The sequence below is a fragment of the Fukomys damarensis genome, unplaced genomic scaffold (genome assembly GCF_012274545.1).
Source record: "Fukomys damarensis isolate Sample0158 unplaced genomic scaffold, DMR_v1.0_HiC HiC_scaffold_9, whole genome shotgun sequence".
NCBI lineage: Eukaryota > Metazoa > Chordata > Mammalia > Rodentia > Bathyergidae > Fukomys > Fukomys damarensis.
In genome coordinates this window covers 40,879,920-40,897,503 of record NW_022900921.1, presented here as the reverse complement: position 1 = coordinate 40,897,503, position 17,584 = coordinate 40,879,920, and the positions used below count along the sequence as shown (strand labels likewise).

At 40.9% G+C, this 17,584-nt stretch overlaps 1 protein-coding gene across 2 annotated transcripts; it reads right to left on the bottom strand.

Moving 5' to 3' along the window:
- Positions 1–1,267: 1,267 nt before the first annotated feature.
- Positions 1,268–13,354, bottom strand: LOC117283204 (zinc finger protein 501-like). Of its 2 annotated transcripts, XM_033761688.1 has the most exons (6): positions 13,236–13,354; positions 11,433–12,080; positions 10,563–10,651; positions 7,567–7,672; positions 6,621–6,704; positions 1,268–3,230 (listed from the first exon to the last, which is right to left on the bottom strand). In XM_033761688.1, exons 2-6 carry the CDS (start codon positions 11,449–11,451, stop codon positions 1,966–1,968), a joined length of 1,563 nt encoding a protein of 520 aa, XP_033617579.1. In that variant the 5' UTR covers positions 11,452–12,080; positions 13,236–13,354; the 3' UTR covers positions 1,268–1,965. The 2 variants fall into 2 exon arrangements, with proteins under 2 accessions (XP_033617579.1, XP_010636461.1); XM_010638159.2 differs by lacking the exon at positions 13,236–13,354 and having other exon boundaries at positions 11,433–12,999.
- Positions 13,355–17,584: the final 4,230 nt, after the last annotated feature.

Below are 17,584 nucleotides of genomic sequence, written 5' to 3'. Positions count from 1 at the left end.
TATGGACATGTTTAATCTATGCCAAGCCAACAAATGATTTTGGAGGTGCATAAATTGGTTTCACAGGTTCACAGCTGGAGAGGAATTACGCCTCAGGATGAATCTTACCTTCACACATATCTGATTTGGGTGACATTCAGATGAAACTTTAGACTCTGGCTTTACAGTTGATGTTGGAATGAGTTAAGACTCTGGAGGTTGTTAGGACAGAATGGCTAAATGTATTTTTCACTAATTAATGGACATGAATCTGGGCAGGAATAAAAGTCTATGTACTGAATTATGCCTCCCTAAAATTCATATGTTGAAGGCCTAATCCCCAGTATAACTGTATTTGGAGAGAGGGCCTTTAGGAGGTAAATAAGGTACATGAGGTCATAAAGGCAGGGTCTAAATCCAATAGGATTGGTCACCATACAAGAAGGGCACAATAACTCTTTCTCTTTCTTTGTATATGCACTAAAGAAAATCTATGTGGCCGGGCGTCGTGGCGCATGCCTGTAATCCCAGCACTCGGAAGGCTGAGGCAGGAGGATCACTGTGAATTCAAGACCAGCCTGGGCTACATAGTGAGTTCCAGGTCAGTCTCAACTACATAGTGAGACCCTGTCTCAAAAAACAAACAAACAAACAAAAAGAAAACCTATGTGAAGACAAAGCAAGAAGATAGCCATCAGTAAGCTAGAAAAAGAACCCTAAGTAGAAATTCAGTCAGAGGGTACCCTGATCTCAGACTCCCCAACCTCTAGAACATTATACATTTCTATGGGATTTTGTTGTGGAAGACTGAGCAAATGAATACAAAAATACATTAAGAAAACTGAATGAAGACTTTGAAACTTATGAGGCCACAATCAAAGGTGGAACAATTCTGTCACCAGAGACTAAAGGAAAAAGAGGGTGGGGAAGTGGGCTGAAAATGTATTGTGATGAAATAATGGCCTAAAAATCCAAATTTGGCAAAACACATAAATGTACAGATTGAAGCTCAACAAACTCTAAACACAAATATACTAAAAAACAAAACAAAAACCACAAAAAACCCAACACACATCACAGCAAAACTTCAAAAAATTAAAAATGCTACACTCAAAATTACATTTCCAGTAATAACCTTCAAAATTTAAATTAAAAAAATACATATATACACAAAAGTTATCTGCCTCTATCTACAAGCAAAATGGTGAAAAGCAAGAATTTCAAAATCTTTTCAAGTTTTTCACAATCTTAATATGTAACATCAGTGCAAAGCTACAATTAAATGTACTATGGTATAAAAAAACTAAGATATAATCTACATAGAACTGAGGTAAATCTTCATAAATAAATATTCTCAGGTAATTCAGATAGCTTAAAGCAGACTGAACACATAAAATATCTCCAGTTTCTGCTTCTAGGCTGTTAGATTCCTAGTAAAGCAAGCCTCACAGAAGCTGCACTGACCTAATATATCTCAACCAACACTTCTTGGGTTCTTGCCCCAATTCTCTTAGTCTATCCTTCCCATCTTTCTCTTTTGTGTCCTACACTTAAGGGTGAAGGAGAACTTCACCATTTCTGGACAAACTCATTAGGAATTCTCAATCCCTTATTTCTATTATCTGCAATTTCCCTATATGGATCACTTGCCTTTTTATAACTTTAGGCCCTCAACATCGTAAGACTACCATGTCCAGCCAAGAAGTCCTCTTTCCACCATGACACATCCTATTTCTCTCTTAAGGGTTTGGGCACTTACATACACATTATAGTGTTAGAAATAAACTTCCTCTTTCCCCAGGGAAATTTACAGTGTCCTCCATTAAGACATTTTTAAAATGTAAAACCTTTCATTCACAGTCTAAATAAGCTATACCCCACATCAACAATGACTGCTCAATAGCCTTTTGTAAAAGTCTTAAAGTTCTTTGTAGCCCTCACAGAATGTATGGTAAATGCTCCATGATGATATTCTGAATGTGCCATTTATCCAGTATGAATTCTCTTATGTTGGCCAAAGGCTGAATGCTCACTAAAGGCTTGGCCATATTCCTTGGTTTTCCCTCCAGTATGAGTTTTCTGATGTTGAGAAAGGGACGAACTCTGGCTGAAGGTTTTCCCACATTCCTTACATGTATAGGGTTTCTCGCCAGTGTGAGTTTTCTGATGTTTTGTAAGAGATGAACTCTGGCTAAAAGCTTTCCCACAGTCCTTACACTTGTAAGGTTTCTCACCAGTGTGTGTTCTTTCATGACGGATAAGGGCTGAGCGGTCACTGAAAGCCTTGGCACAATCACTGCATTTATAGGGTTTCTCCCCAGTGTGAGTTCTCTGGTGCTGAGTCAGAGCTGAACAATAGCCAAAGGCTTTCCCACATTCATTACATTCATAAGGCCTCTCCCCAGTATGAGTTCTCTGGTGCTGAATAAGGCCTGAGCGGTCACTAAAGGCTTTGCCACATTCATTACACTTGTAAGGTTTCTCTCCAGTGTGAATGACCTGATGCTGGGTAAGGAATGTGCTCTGGCTGAAGGCTTTCCCACACTCATTACATTCATAAGGTTTCTCTCCAGTATGAATCCGCTGATGCTGTGTGAGGTATGAGCTCTGATTGAAAGCCTTCCCACATTCACTGCACTCATAAGGCTTCTCTCCGGTATGAATTATATGATGCCGAATAAGGGCTGAGCGGTGACTGAAGGCTTTCCCACATTCATGACATTCATAGGGCTTCTCTCCAGTGTGAATTCTCTGGTGAAGAGTAAGGTGTATGCTCTGGCTGAAGGCTTTCCCACATTCATTACATTCATAGGGTTTTTCTCCTGTGTGAACTCTCTGGTGTAAGACAAAAGCTGAATAGTAATTGAAGGCCTTCTCACACGCGTTGCACTTCCAAGGTTTCTTTCCTGCACAAATTCTCTCATGCCTGATTACATCTGAATTTTGCTTTAAGTTCTTTTTAAATGAATCACAATTATGAAGTCTCTCTCTCTGTTGGTGAACAAGTAATGACCGCCGATTAAAACTTCCAAATTCATCATACTGGTAACTTCTCTCCCCAGAAAATTTCTTCTGAGTGACAACCTCTTTTATTAGATGTTTTTCATGTTTTTTTTGCTGATTCTCTAAAGAGTCCACACACTCACTGGAACCTTCCTTTGGAAATCTTTCTATTAACACCCCAGGGGCTGAAACTTCAGAAAAGTCCTTCTCTGGAGTTAGCTCTCTGTTTCCTGGTATTGTTTTCCAGTCTGAAAGAAGCAAAAATACACAGGTTTCATTTCCTACATTGAGACAAAAATAACTGCTGTGGTTAAAAAAAAAAAAAAAAAAAAAAAAAACTACTACAGAAAAAAGTGCTTACAGAAAACAAGAATTTTGTTTTTTGTTTTGTTTTGTTTTTTCCTTCAGTACCAGGGATTGAACTCAGGACCTTGTGCTTGTGAGGCAGGCATGGTGCCACTGAGCTAAATCCCAGGCCCCAGAAAACAAGAATTTAAAAGCCCTCAAAACTAGCCTTCTAATCTTAAAAGGACATAAGAAACGTGACTGGGAAAAGAAGTACAGCTTCATAAAGGGAGAAGGTAAGCAGGCACTCGAAATTCTTCTATGCAGTAGAATAGGAAATGGAAAGGCATAACAGAGCAAGACTTGGCAGGGGTGGCTTAGGGAAATGGTTGAGAAAACAGGGTTAGGAAGAGACAGGGCTGGGATCAGAAAAAGATGGTCTAGAAATTACCCACCATGTCAAACTCACTACAGCCTCTCACAGCAGACTCATGAAAGACTGTCTTTATCCATCTCCTTGCCACTAATCTCTTCCCACTCCATTATGTCCTAATTAGTAAGAGCCCAGTTTTTCAAAACCACCCCTCTAGCCAGGCATGGTAGTGCACACCTTTAATCCCAACACTCTGGAAGGCTGAAGCAGGAGGATTTTGAGTTCAAGCCCAACCTGGGCAACTTAGCAACTTAGTGAGGCCCTGTCTCAATTAATCAATTAAAAGGGCCAAGAATGTAGCTTAGTATGAAGGCCAGTCCCACCAAAAAGAAAAAAAAGTATCTGTTGCCAGTCTCAAGGTGAGACATAAATTCTAGAGGCTAGCATTCATTGTGGCCTGGATCTACAGTTTCAAATTATGCTTAGTAATTAGAAAGCAATTGATCACTAATTACTTACCATCACCTCACACCCAGCAAACTGGAAAGAGTAGAATAGAACCAAATTAAAGAGAGGAGAGAGAGAGAGGAGAGAGAGGAGAGAGAGGAGAGAGAGGAGAGAGAAGGGAGAGGAGAGGAGAGAGAGGAGAGGAGAGAGAGAGGAGAGAGAGAGAGGAGAGACAGAGGAGAGAAGAGAGAAGAGCAGTGCATGGGGAGGGGAAGGTCAAGTTCCATGTCCTCTGACTGTACCCAAACTGTTATGATACCTATCGATCTCAAGGTCCTGACTTCCTGATAAGAAGTTAGGGAGAAAATTTTCACTGCTAAAACAATCTGCATACCTTTAGGCTCAGAGGGTACTATGGTTTGGATACAGTTTGAGTTTGTCCCCCACAGGCTTATGTGCTGCATACCTGGTGACCTAATGTGGCAGTGTTGAGACAGTGCAATCTTTAAGGGGTGGAGCCTAGAGAAAGGTAATACAAGCCACAGAGGTGCCACCCTTGCAAGCAATCCATGCTGGTCTCAAGGAGTGAGTTCATGTGAGAAAGGGTTATTATAAAGTATGGCCACCCAATGAGTGTAGTGTCTTTTCTTTATGACTTGTTATGACCAGTTCCTACTCTTTTTTTTTTTTTTTTAACCAGTTCCTATTCTGTTTCTCTGACACACTGTGATGAGCCAAGGGGGTGCTCACCAAGGCTGAACAGATGCAGGAGCCATACTTCATTTTTTTTTTTTTTACTTTTTATTTCATGAAAAAAATTTCATAACAAAACAGTAAATGTCAAACAACAGTTAAGACACTGTGTATTGTTATCTTCAAAGTAGTTAGTCAGGGTACAAGACATAAACCAGAAAGATTCTTACAAAAAAAACCAAACCAATAATAACACAAAACTTAGGGAATATGTAATTTGGGGAAGTATTTGAACTTCTCCTTATAGCTTATCTATTTTTCTTCTATTTTGCTTTTTATGTGTGTGTATATGTTTTTTCTCATATAAGAGAAATCATGTGACATTTGATCTTGTATGTCTTATTTCACTTAACATTAATCCAGAACAGTGTCCTAAATAAAATTTTTAAAATAAAGTATTGAGCCTCAGATATTTGGTTATAGAAAGAGAAAACAGACTAATACAGATGGTCTTTCACATATGAGTCTCTAAGTGAAATGAATCAATACAATACAATGTTATAAACTGCATCATATTCAGGGAAGTGCCTAGGATTTAAGGATAAATAGGTGGAAAAGATTAAAACAAGGGCCAGGGATTTAGCTCAGTGGTTTGGTGGCCTGCCTTGCAAGCGCAAGGAACTGAGTTTAATCCCCAGTACCAAAAAAAAAAAAAAAAAAAAGATTAAAACAAACTGACCTCCAGGTAAGGGGAGTGAAAAATTAAATCTCCAAATGTTTGTGGAGAACTCATAGGGAGTACAGTATACTAAGGACTATCTTGGTGTTACGGTTCAAGCTGAAGAATAGGGAAGGCAAAAATTTAGACAGGTAGACTAGACTAACAAAGGGCTTGAAATTAGGTACAGAAAACCGCACTGGCAGAGTAAGCCATTAATTAGGGAATTTAGCAACACTATGCTGCCCTATTATATAAGGATCTGACAGCAGAAAGTATAATTTGCTGGGAGTCTATTGTGGTAATCCAACTGACAGAAGTAACAGGGTCAAATCCATGACATCATTCCCAAAACAGTAACCAATATTTAATTAATAGCATTTATTTGTTTAGCATATAACCAGGAGCTGTTCTAAACAATTCTATTGAATTATCTCATTTGATCCTCAGCACAACTCTTGAGTTAAGAGTCATAATTATTCCCATTTTATAGCTGGAGAATCTGAGACAAAGGGAGGATAAGTCACTTGTTAAAGATAATAGAGCTAGTGAGTAGCTAAGACAGGCTTTCAACCTAGGAAGACTGATTCCAAAGTCTGAGCTCTGCTCTGCTGTCTCTGCCTGGAGAGGGAAAACACAGGGATCAATTTATAGTCATTGGTCTGAGACTCAAAACATAGTATTTAACCTGCAGAGCTTAAATAGCATATGCAAAAAGGCCTGGTTTAGAGCCTTATATTTAAGCAAGTTGTTAACAACTATTAAAATATTGGCTTCATTTCATCTTATTTGGCTTTTTTTGGTACCGGGGATCGAACTCCAGTCATTGTGCTTGCAGGGCAGGCAGCAGAACCACTGAGCTAAATCCCCGGCCCCATTTCATCTTATTTGGAAAAAAAAAATGGTTTAAAAGGGTGTAAAGTTATTTATTTAAAAGGTTATTTACTAAAAAATATTCTAACTTTATAAATAAATCATCAAACACAGAGCTGGAGTGAAGCCCAGGAGAGACTGCACTCTGTTTCCTTGTTAGCATGAGTCTGTGAAACCTGGAAAGACTCCTCCACAAGCACAGCTACAACCATTTAGGTTTTATTTTCACTATTTCCAACATTCACTCACCCGGACTGGTTGCTTTTGAGACTTCTCTTGTTAGCTCCTCATGCTCCAAGTGACAGATTACATCAGGCTTGGAAATTGGAAGTCCTGTTATGGGGAAAACAACAGGCGTCTGGTAAAGAGCTCAGTGCTAGCTCCTTGGTCTTAGGAAAAGATAGTATAAGAGACAAGTCATTTCTGGATTTATTCCCCAAACATGCTCAGAAAAGGGTAGGAAGGTTGATATGGGGTTTGAGTTCCAAACAATCAAATTGTTTTTACCTCTCCCTATTGAGACAATAAGCAACCATTCTTTTAAGAATAGTTTTCACGGGATGCAGATTTAGCTAAGTGGTTTCACCTGCCTCGCAAGCACAAGGCCCCAAGTCCGATCCCCGGTACCCCCCCAAAAAAAAGTCTTCACTAGAACTTATTTTGAAATACCTTTAAATACTGCATTGTTTCGCAGGTGTGAGAAACCAAAAGTGGAAATAAGGACTGAAATGACTGAAATGTGTGATGGATGTATGTTGGGAAATGGGAAGAAGCTGTTCAAATGGGAAGGGAACAAGAGAGGAGTGAGGGAGAAAGGAAGGAAGAGACAAGAAAAAAAGTGAAAATATAAAGAAAAAATAGAAACAAAGCTTTTGTACATAGGAGAGGAGGGGGCTTGAGGGGGAGAATATGATAAAATAAAATAAAATTTATTTTAAAAAATAACTTGTTCTGACATCCTTAGTCAATGAATAGAGAGGGATGCTACGATGAAGGTGATCATTGTTATTCTCCCTGCCTTTCTAACTCAAGGAGTGCTAAGAAAATATCCTGAGACGAAAAGCAGAAACTGCCTGTCTCAAGTCTTACAGAAATTAACAATCTTTGAATCTGAGTACTTCAGAGCACAAAGGAATTGAGGAAGCAAAGGTACCATACCAGGTAAATTCTCAGGGGACAGTGGAGCCATACTTACCCAGCAAGACCAGATTCCTAGGCTTCTTGGGCATAACTCCTTGAGGAGAATCCAGCTGTTCCCACTGGGCAAGAGCCACAGCCATATCCCTGATCATCAAGGATTTCTGAAAAACACAATACATCAGTGCTCATTGAAATACCTTCTAGACGCCTCTGGGAAGGAGTAAAACTGACAGCACAGGAGAAGGAAGACAGGAAGGACAGAAGGTGAGACAAAATGACTTTGTCAGCCCTGTCAATGCTGATTCTCTGGCATACGTGTAGTTCATGCTCTCACTCTCCATGCATCGGAACTGCATATTATCTGCAGGTAGGAAGGAAACGACTTTCAAGGCCAAACCTGAACGTTCCAAGTTCCTCATTTATGTATCAATAAATTAAAATTATACAACTGTAGAACTTATTACACACTGTAAAGGGGAGAAAATATAATTATAAATTAAATATTTTCTTTATAGTATGGTTGTTGAAATACAAGTTCATGAAATATGAAGTTCTTTCTCTCTAGCTTTCCCTTTAGCATAAATCAGCCGAGTATATACACAGTATTAAAAAAATTGAGATTTTTTTCCTGTTTACCACAGAATATGGATTTATACAATGCCAAATTATTATGAAAGCACCCAAAGTGCTTCGTCATTTTCACAATGGCCTTAATGGGCCTGACTCCTCATCTGCTCTCTACTTCCTTGTATACTCCTCCTCCATTCCCTGTGCTCAGGCCAGAAGTCTTTTTCAGCAGTTTTAAATGTGTGCCATATTCCCTTGTGCTGCTTTATACTTGCTGCTTCCTGTTCCTGAATGTTCTCCAGACTGTCCCCGCCTTTCAGCTATTTGAATCCTATGTATACCTCAGATCTCAGCTCAGGTTCACCTCCTGGGGGAAGAATTCCTTGACTCCAGCTATAGCACATTCTTTCTTCTTTACCTTTGTGGGGAAAATGGAGGGGAGGAAGGGCCTCTGTGATTAACATCTGTCTGTTGCATTAGACACTCAGCTCCACAGGGCAGAGGCCAGGTCTGTTTTTACTTACTGAAGAATCTTGCCACAGGTAAGAACTCCATAAATGTTTCTGAATAGCTCAATGAAGGAAGATGAAGGAAGAAACAAACTACTAAGAAATCTGTGTGTATGTATTATATATAATACATATATATAATATATTATATGTGTATATATATATAGCTTTTGTGGGTTTTTTTAGTGTGCAGGAAAACAGCGGAGGGGAGGAGAAATAGAATTATATCAAACATTGAATATAATTGCAGGAGTCTTTACCCTAATCTTGATCTACATGATGGGCAAAAAGTTTAGTTTGTCTTCAAAAGTGTGGGAGGAGGAAGCAAGCAGGGAAAATGTTCCTTTGAATGTATATATCTCTGGCAAGATGAATGTCTAGTAATTTTTTCTAACCTACTTAAATAATTTCTATACAACTACAATTTGACTGATACATAGTAAAACAGTCCCTGGTTGTTAGCAAATGAGTAAGTCTTACCACCACTTTTGCCACAGGCCCCTGAACATACAGTCACTTAACAATGGATATACAGTCTGAGAAATGCATCATCAGGCAAGTTTATCCTGAAGAAAACATTGTGGAGTATACTTAATGCACGCTATGACACCTAGAACATCATAATCTTATAGGACTTTTGTGCATGTGGTAAACTATTAATTATTTACATTCAGCATCTAATGTGTATGATACATCCCTCATTCCAAAGACTGGTAAAGTAATCCACTTAAACAGAGTTAAAAGAACTACCTACTTTGGAAATCCACTCTGCAAAATAAACTCTTTATTCTCACACTTCAAGTATGAAATCACTATGCTTTGTAAGTGTATGGTGTCTTAAAGGCATATGCCTCAAGGGTGATTAACATAAACAGTATAATGTGTGCAGATTTCCTCCTTCACGGGCACTGCCAACACTAGCTGGACTAGCTGGACATTCCTTTAGGCTTTAGTTCTCTCAGCCGTCAAAACTCATTTAAGTGCTCATGTGTCAGTCTGGAGGGCAGGGCCAGATCAGCAAGGCACTGAAAGTGACTGGCTCATAGATCAAAATCAATATTGGCATTTTCTCCCAGGGTTTTACACAGATCACTAGCACCTGTACGCCCTGAGGTCTGACCTAACACTTACATGAGTAATCCCAGCCCCTGTTCCAAAGGGACTCCTTCTCTCCCAGGTCCCAGCCAGATCCTACTGAGGCATCTTTACCAATCTTCTGTCTTCAATCAATCACCATGCGTTTCATTTTGTTGAGCCTCTAAAAACCTTCATGGGTTTTTGCCTTCATAAGACTCAGTGTAGATCATCCTGTGATGTGGTTATATCACATCCAAGTTTCCCTCACTATGCTCTGGTTTGCCCTCTTCCAAGCTCCACTCCTGATACAATGACTCGCACCCCTTCATGATCTCTAACTCTCTCATGTCTTGGAGACTCATCCTTTTTTCTTTTCCTTTCTTTTTTATTTTTTCATTGACAAAGATGTTTTCTTTCTTGGAATGTTTCTGTATTCTCTTCCTCAACTATGTATTCTCTCTAGCTTTTCAAAGTTTTTGTCTCAAACTTTTCCCAAATACTCTAGATGATGGAAAACCTCCTGCAGGGCCTTTGATGACTGGTTCATATCAATTATTACTGCAATAAAACACACAGTTTAATTATTTTACTTATCTATATCTCACTGTCTCAGGAAACTCCCCTGAGATGGGGCAAGTGGCTGTTATTATTCTGCATCTCCCCACAAGGCCAAAGACAGCAGCGTGATCAGTAAGTGTGCACTCAGTGGATGGAGAAGCACTTCCAAGGAAAGTTCTGCCCAAGGGGCATTTCCTGTGAAGTTCATCACTCATCATTTACCAGAATGAACCCAATGGCCTTAGAATCAAGCTGGGACAGTTTCTTAGCAATGGAAGAAAACACACTCATTCTAAGAACTGAAGAAAAAAAGAAGAAAGAAGAAGAAATCTAAACTTACCTGGGACCCAGGAGTCAGCAGCACATCAGCCATGCAATTTTCTTTTGCATTTCCAGCACCAGGAAGGTCTGAGTCCTCAGCAAGTGATCCTACAAGGGGAGACAGGAGCCATGAAAATTACTCTGGTCTTGCAGTGAACCAGCAGAAATTGCCAGGAGCCATCTACTTTATCTAAGTCAATAAAGGGTATCAAAGGACATTCCTAGAAAAACCCTTGACACAAGACAGTGTGCTTAACTCTTGCTGCCTCAAATTTCTTCTGCTGTCCTCTGCCCTTAAACTCTTCGAATCCGGACACACAAACTAATTGCATACTTCTATCATTTATCTGCTGAGTAGCCAAAACATTACTCAATCAGTACCTGAAATGATTCCTCTCCGTTGTATTCCAGGATGAAAGAGACTAAATGGGAATACTGGCTTTTCATATACAATACTAGCTGTCTTAGAAAAGCAATGGAATGGTGGTCCACCCCTCAAAAAAACCTACCGCAGCAAACCAGGATTGTAAACAAATCCCGCGTCCTCACTTAGGTCATCTGCCCAATGTGTCAAGTAGTTTCAGTCGTACCGCCTTACTTACTTCAGACGAGGACAAAAAGGAAGTCATTATCAAAAGCCAAAGTGTCAGGTCTGTTGATTTGGCGCGGGGCGCTAAGGGGCGGTGGTGGGCTCTCGTCAACCTAGACTAGCAGGGCAATGGACACAGCGGACTGTCCCTCGAACCACGGCGGGAGACCAATAGCAGGATGCCGCTCTCTCCCAGTGAGGACGCGATACCAGTCCCCCCTGTGCCTGCCTGCCCAACCTGAGAGCAGCCTCTCTCCCTTCCTTCTCTCCCGCGAATACCGCGCCCGCCTCACTCCCCACCTCTGCCTCCAGGATCCATTGAGACTCCCTTCTCCGCCTAGGGCCGGGGACGACAGCTCGGGTCCACCGAGAGGCCGGGAACGCGCTTCCTCCGCCGAGGCTCTCCGCCTCCCTCCTTCCGGGCACTCAAAATCAAAAGTCTCCGCGCTCAGCCCTCCTCCAACCCGGGACCGACAACGAGTAGTCAAGCTAAGTAACAAAGACAACTGAGAGCCGTTGGGGCGGAGCAGGCGCCTACAGATCTCGAAGCTGAACTACAATTCCCAGAATCCTTCGCAGGGCGCGTCTCCCTCCTAGGCGCCGCTTCCCAGAGGACCCCGCGGCCCGCTCGTCCATTTCCGCTAGCTGGTGGGCGAGTGCAGACTGTTCAGTAGCCTCTTCTCTTCTTCCTGGACTTGGTCTGGTGGATAGTTGCTGGTCGGGTCACACCTGGGATGTTTACTCCCTGTTGCCGTAGTCCCGGAAGGCGGGCCCCTTGGCCACGCAAACTTCCCAGCTTAGCTGCTGTGCTCCTTCTAAGGGGAAATGCCTGAATGCTCCCCCATCGCCATTCTTTCTGCCGAGTCTCCACAATTAGGTCCGTGTAGCTGGGACAGATTGCTTCAGTTTGCTTTGAGTAAGCAGGGAGGGTTGCGCCATGCTATCCTTCTGAATTAGGAAAGGTAGAATTTCAGTTACAGAAATTACCTCAATACGGAAATAGCCAGGTCCCAAGAAAAACCTGTGAGGTACTGCTGCCCCCCTGGAGACGGGAACCTGAAAAGTCGTTTCCAGCTTCCCACGAGCATTAGGAGTCAGTGGAAGACAACATGTTGTTATCTTCCCACAATGAAATTGCCAATTTGCTACTCAGTTTATATTCTCAAGAAAGAAAATTTGATTAGCCTAAGTATGACGCAGAATAGAAGCCACAAGGTCCAATTGCCCTTTCTTCAGTAGACACCCTTACTTTTAACTAGACCTATCAAGTTCGATTTCATTTCTTCATTCCCAGCTCTTGCCAAGGGCCTGAAAGCAAAAATGCTTCTTAGAGGAAAGGGAGATCTTTCCTATGACACCCTCCTCCCTGCTGGCTATATCACAGCCAAGAAGTCATGGACCATCTAGATGAGGTTAACACCTTAGGATGGCAGACAAGAAAGGGAACTGAGTCCCTGACTGCGGGAAATGGATTTTGACTTCAACATGAAAGAGATACAAACTTTTGTTTTTGGTACTGGGGACTGAACTCAGGACCTTGTGCTTGCGAGGGAGGCGGCAGCAGCACTGAGCTGAATTCCCAGCCCACAAACTTCTAATTTGTATGAGCCACTGTTATTTGGAGTTTCTACTACATAAAAAGTCATACTAATCCAACTGGTCTGTTGATTTGGTTAGAGAGATATGGAGAGCATTGATAAAGAACGTGACGTGAGCGCAGCCATATTGACCTGTGATTCACCCGAACAGTATGGACGTACCATCACCCATAGCAATGGCCTAGTTCAGCTGGTGGTCTGATCTGTTGCCTAGCAGATGTAACCCATAATAGTTGTTATTGTACTTATGGTTTCCTTCTGGAACGTGTGGGCGGTACTCTCTCTCTCTCTCTCTCTCTCTCTCGTGCAGCTGGAGAGTATAAAAGGAAAAGGTTCTGTAATAAAGCAAGCAAGTAACATGAGAAGTAAAGTGCTTCCCGTCTCTCTGTCCTCATCCTTTCAGGTTTAGGACTTGCTGGCAGGATCCTGACGTCGCGGCTTGCGACAGTGGGCCTGAGTGGAGGAAAAGCCATGCCAGGTCAGCACCTAAAGAGTATCTCCTTACCCTGACAGCAGGCGATAAAGAGTTAGGCAGTTTTCCTTCAGAAGATGTGTTTGAAGGTTACTCCCTGCTTATTTCTTTGGAACACCAGGATGTGTCTTTTTTTTTTTTTTTTTCGTTTTTCCTAGCCATCCTCATCACAGAAGTACTTTTGTTACCAAACTGAATTGCCTCATCTCAACCTCATCAGACAGCAGATGAGAAACTTGACTGCTATTTTGTACCTGAAAACTCGTTTTCCTCCTTAACTAAGATTATTAATTGAGCTGTGGTATCCCATGGAGGCATGAAGATAAGCAGAAGTTAGAAGGTGCTCAAACACAAATCTTTATTATCGTCCACAAAAGCATTTTATGTGTCTAAGGGGATCACTTGCCTGGCTGGCATTTTTACATAAACTTGTTTAGCCTATTGTTGCTGATATTGGACTGTAACTGAACACTCCCACACATGCTACATTCATAAGAGGTTTTTCCATTGTTCATTCTCTTAATGTTGAATAAACTTTACCTTTCCCTCTTTTAGCGTTTGCCTCCACTATGATTTTTCTGATACAGATAGAGGGATAAGCAGTCAAAGATGTTCCCATATTCATCAAATCCAAAAGGAGTCTCCAACATGCATTCTGCTGTGACGAATGGGAGATGAATGCTCTAAAACTTTGCCCCAAACCCCTGGCTGCTTTCTGGTGTAAATTTATGGCATGCAATAGACTTCTGGCTAAAGGACTTCCGATATTATGTACCTTCATAAGGACTTTTCCCCAGTATGAATTGTCTGATGTTAAGTAAAAGATAAGTGGACAAAGAAGTGCTTGCCCTATATGTTACACTGAAAGGGTTTCTCTCCAATATGAATTCACTGATGTTCAGGCAGGAATGATTAATTAGTTATAAATTATTTTCCCATGTCCATTGCATATAGAGGGGCTCTCCTCTTTGTGACATTACATGCTTCCCAAGACTACTATTGTAGCTGAAGATTATATTCTTGCCAGCCTAGGACTTCTCCCCAATGGTGGTGGATGAGAGATAAATGATTATACAAGGTATTTCAAAATATGATGTGTTCATATATTATGTTACTGTTGGCTTTCTTGGGAGGAGTAGATCCTTCCCTTGAGTCATCCTCCATGAGTGAAGATTTCTTCACTTCCCTCTAAAGGCTTTCCTTCTTTCTGCCCTGAGGTTTTTCAAGGCTGTATGTGGAATAGAGAAGTCTATGTGTCCCGAGTTTTTCCATTAATTTTTTTGTGATCTTACTTTTTTTGTAAACAGCCTACATCTGGATTGAAATCTGGTTGTTGGGCCTAGCTTTCTGAAGCAAACAGAAAACAACTAGCCTTCAATGCTTGTGAAAAGCAAAACAGTGTATATGTTAAGAATTAATACAAAACAATGCCTGGTTTATTGGCAGTGCCTTCACACCAGGAAAATCCTGAAAAAATAGCAAAGGAAAACATTTTGAGTAAAAATTAGAAGTGGAAGATGGACATTTAGCCCTCAAATATGTTTCAATTGTTCGTCCTTTTAATATTTATGGTCAAATGTGCCTCTTTAGTGCCAGTACAGAAAAAGTCACTGGAACTCTAATGAGATAGAAATAGTCCTTGCTTTCATGATGATTATATTCTACTAGACATACAACAAAGAAGTAAAACAATATTATGCTTGGTGGTGAGTATGGAGTGGGAATTGCATGAGGGGCTTCTTTAGAGAAACCCTAAATAATGGTCATGTGGAAGTGACATTTGAGGTGAGAGCTCACAGATGGAAGTTAGCCATGTGAACAGCCAAAAGAAGAGCATTTCAGGTATGTGCCCCCAAAAAGGAACTACACAGGGAAACATGGGGATGACCAAGGCAATTGATTATGTGTTTGGAACAGCAGGCAATAAGCAGGGAAGCAAAATCCTAGTAGTTTTCTAATACCACCTTACCGCAAAGGGCCCTCTGAGGAGGAAACAGCTGCTTCTCCCTGTCCTTTGAGAACTTCACAGCCATATCTTTAAACTTAAGTGACTTCTGAAAAGACAAACTCATTCTTGCTCATCTATGTGTCTTCTTTCATGTCTTACTGAGTTGGAGGAAAGACCACAGCACCCAAAGACAAATAGAAAAAATTGTTTTGAAGATGTCAGAAATGCTTGATATATTGGAGACAAGGTACAGGTCTGTGATCTGAGCCATAAAAGTCTTGGTTATAGTTTTATGTTATCCTATCCATAGTGGAGTTTCCAAATTTAAGGGACACTGTTATTTGGCTTCCGTTTTTAACTATAATGTGAAAAAAATTGGATCAGATGAATGTTAAAACCTTTGACTCTAACATTAATTGGTAAGATCTCAGCCTGACCAACTGGTTCTTATAGAGGAACAGATGATAGTCTAAGAGGAACTGAAACTGGAGAGACAGATTGAAGATGCAGCACATTTTTGAAAATATTCAGAGTTTTTATATTCTCTTGAAAATTCTCTGATTCCTGAGCAGGGCTGGGGATTTTAAAATGCTCAGTGGTTCCACTGCTTGCCTTGTAAGCACAAGGACCCAAGTTTGATCCCCAGTACCAAAAAAAAAAAAAAAAAGAAAAGAAAGAAAGAAAAGAAATGAGAATCACTTCCTGAGCCACTGGGTTCATTGCCAGAGAGCTGCCTCAACTCTCTCCTCCCCAACTGTTGAATGCAAACTCAAGAGGGGGACCAGTAGTGGCCACTCAAAAGGAAAGGCCCTTCAGCTGTGTTGTATGGGAAGCAGGAGAGTCTGGAGCCAAGAAGGGTATGGATAAGCATTCTCTCAGAGTCCAGCTTTCACGGGGATGGAACCTGTCTAGGCATTCACTCGCTGGCTGGCAGGCAGTGCTAGACTGAAGAAAGTCCAACTCACCTGCCATCTAGCTGTTCAAGAAAGAGCTGCCTTTTTGTCTGTGTTCTCTTGGAAGAGACTCAGCTCAGAGACAGGAAAGCTACAAAAGAAAACCTAAAAGAGACCAATTCTACTATTTTACTGTGATGGTTAATCTCAATTGTCATCTTGATTGGATGGAGAGATGCCTAAATTAGTAAAGCACACTTCTGTCATAGGGGCATGAAGTCGAGGACAATATGTGGTCCCCATCAGAATATAAATACTATGAGAACTCATGTTAAACATAATAGTATGATTTATACAAGTAAAAAAGTAACAATTGACAAAAGTCACCAACGCTGATGTTTCATTCCAGGTAGCAGTCCCACTCATAAACATAAAAGGAAGACAAACACAGATCTGAATATATCTGGTTTCATTTACCATAAAAGATAATTGAGTATGATTATTAGTTTAATTTTTCCATGTATTACCTTTCCATGCCCTTAAGGGCTTAAGGGCAGCCCCCACCTTCCATAGATGAAACTGTGTAGGTTGAAAGGGCATATGTGGCCTAGGTGTGGCAAACCCACCTCCATGCCACACAATTGATTTATTTCCTCCACTCTTAGTAGTGATCTTTTGATTCTTTCTGTGCCATCTTAGATCAGAGCCATATCCCTTTGCTCAAGCAGAGCCCACAGGACTCCAATGAATGATGCTTCCATAGGAAGTATCAAGTAATATTCAAGCAGTTACACCTCTGCACTGAGTCTAATGGACCTAATCACTGAGATGATTAACAATGGGTGTATGGCAAGGCGGAAGATTGGGAGGACTAGTTTGTTTGGTTGAATTAATTCTTTAAACCCTTCAACGCTTAAAATAATCTTTTAGGGGCATCATTCTTGGTGGCATTCTGAACCACTGAAAGCCATGCCTGGGGGGTGATTTTAAGACAATGTTCTTCATATCCAATACAAATAGGTAAACCTTCTGCTCCAGCAGTATGATTTTCAATTATCCTTCCTTCCTCCCCTGGCTTACAAGGGCAGTGATCATCATAGGGGCCTGGCATCCAGTTGGAATCATTTACATACATAGGGATAGTATATAATTCCCCCGAATAATCCTATTTAAGGGTGGATTTGGAATATAAGCCCAATAAGTATAATTTGTTTCACTAACCTGTGTAGTAATTAAAAATAGCATAGCCAAAAACAAAGTGTTCGATGTTACTGGTTGCCCTGATTGTTGAACCACTCATTGGCTTTCATCAGCTAACTTTTTAATTTGGCCCTAGGTAGGCAATGGACACAAAACTTCTTGTCGCCTTTGGAAATAAAAGCATAACCTTGGCCTCACCTCAAAACGCAGACTGGTAGCCAGGTTTTCTCAGGTGGAGGTTGATAATAAATAGGTTGATCTAACTCTTTAGATTCTTGGATTTGCCAATGGCGTCCAGCTGCTGTGTGTCCTTCAGGATGCCTCATTCAGAAAATTAAGAG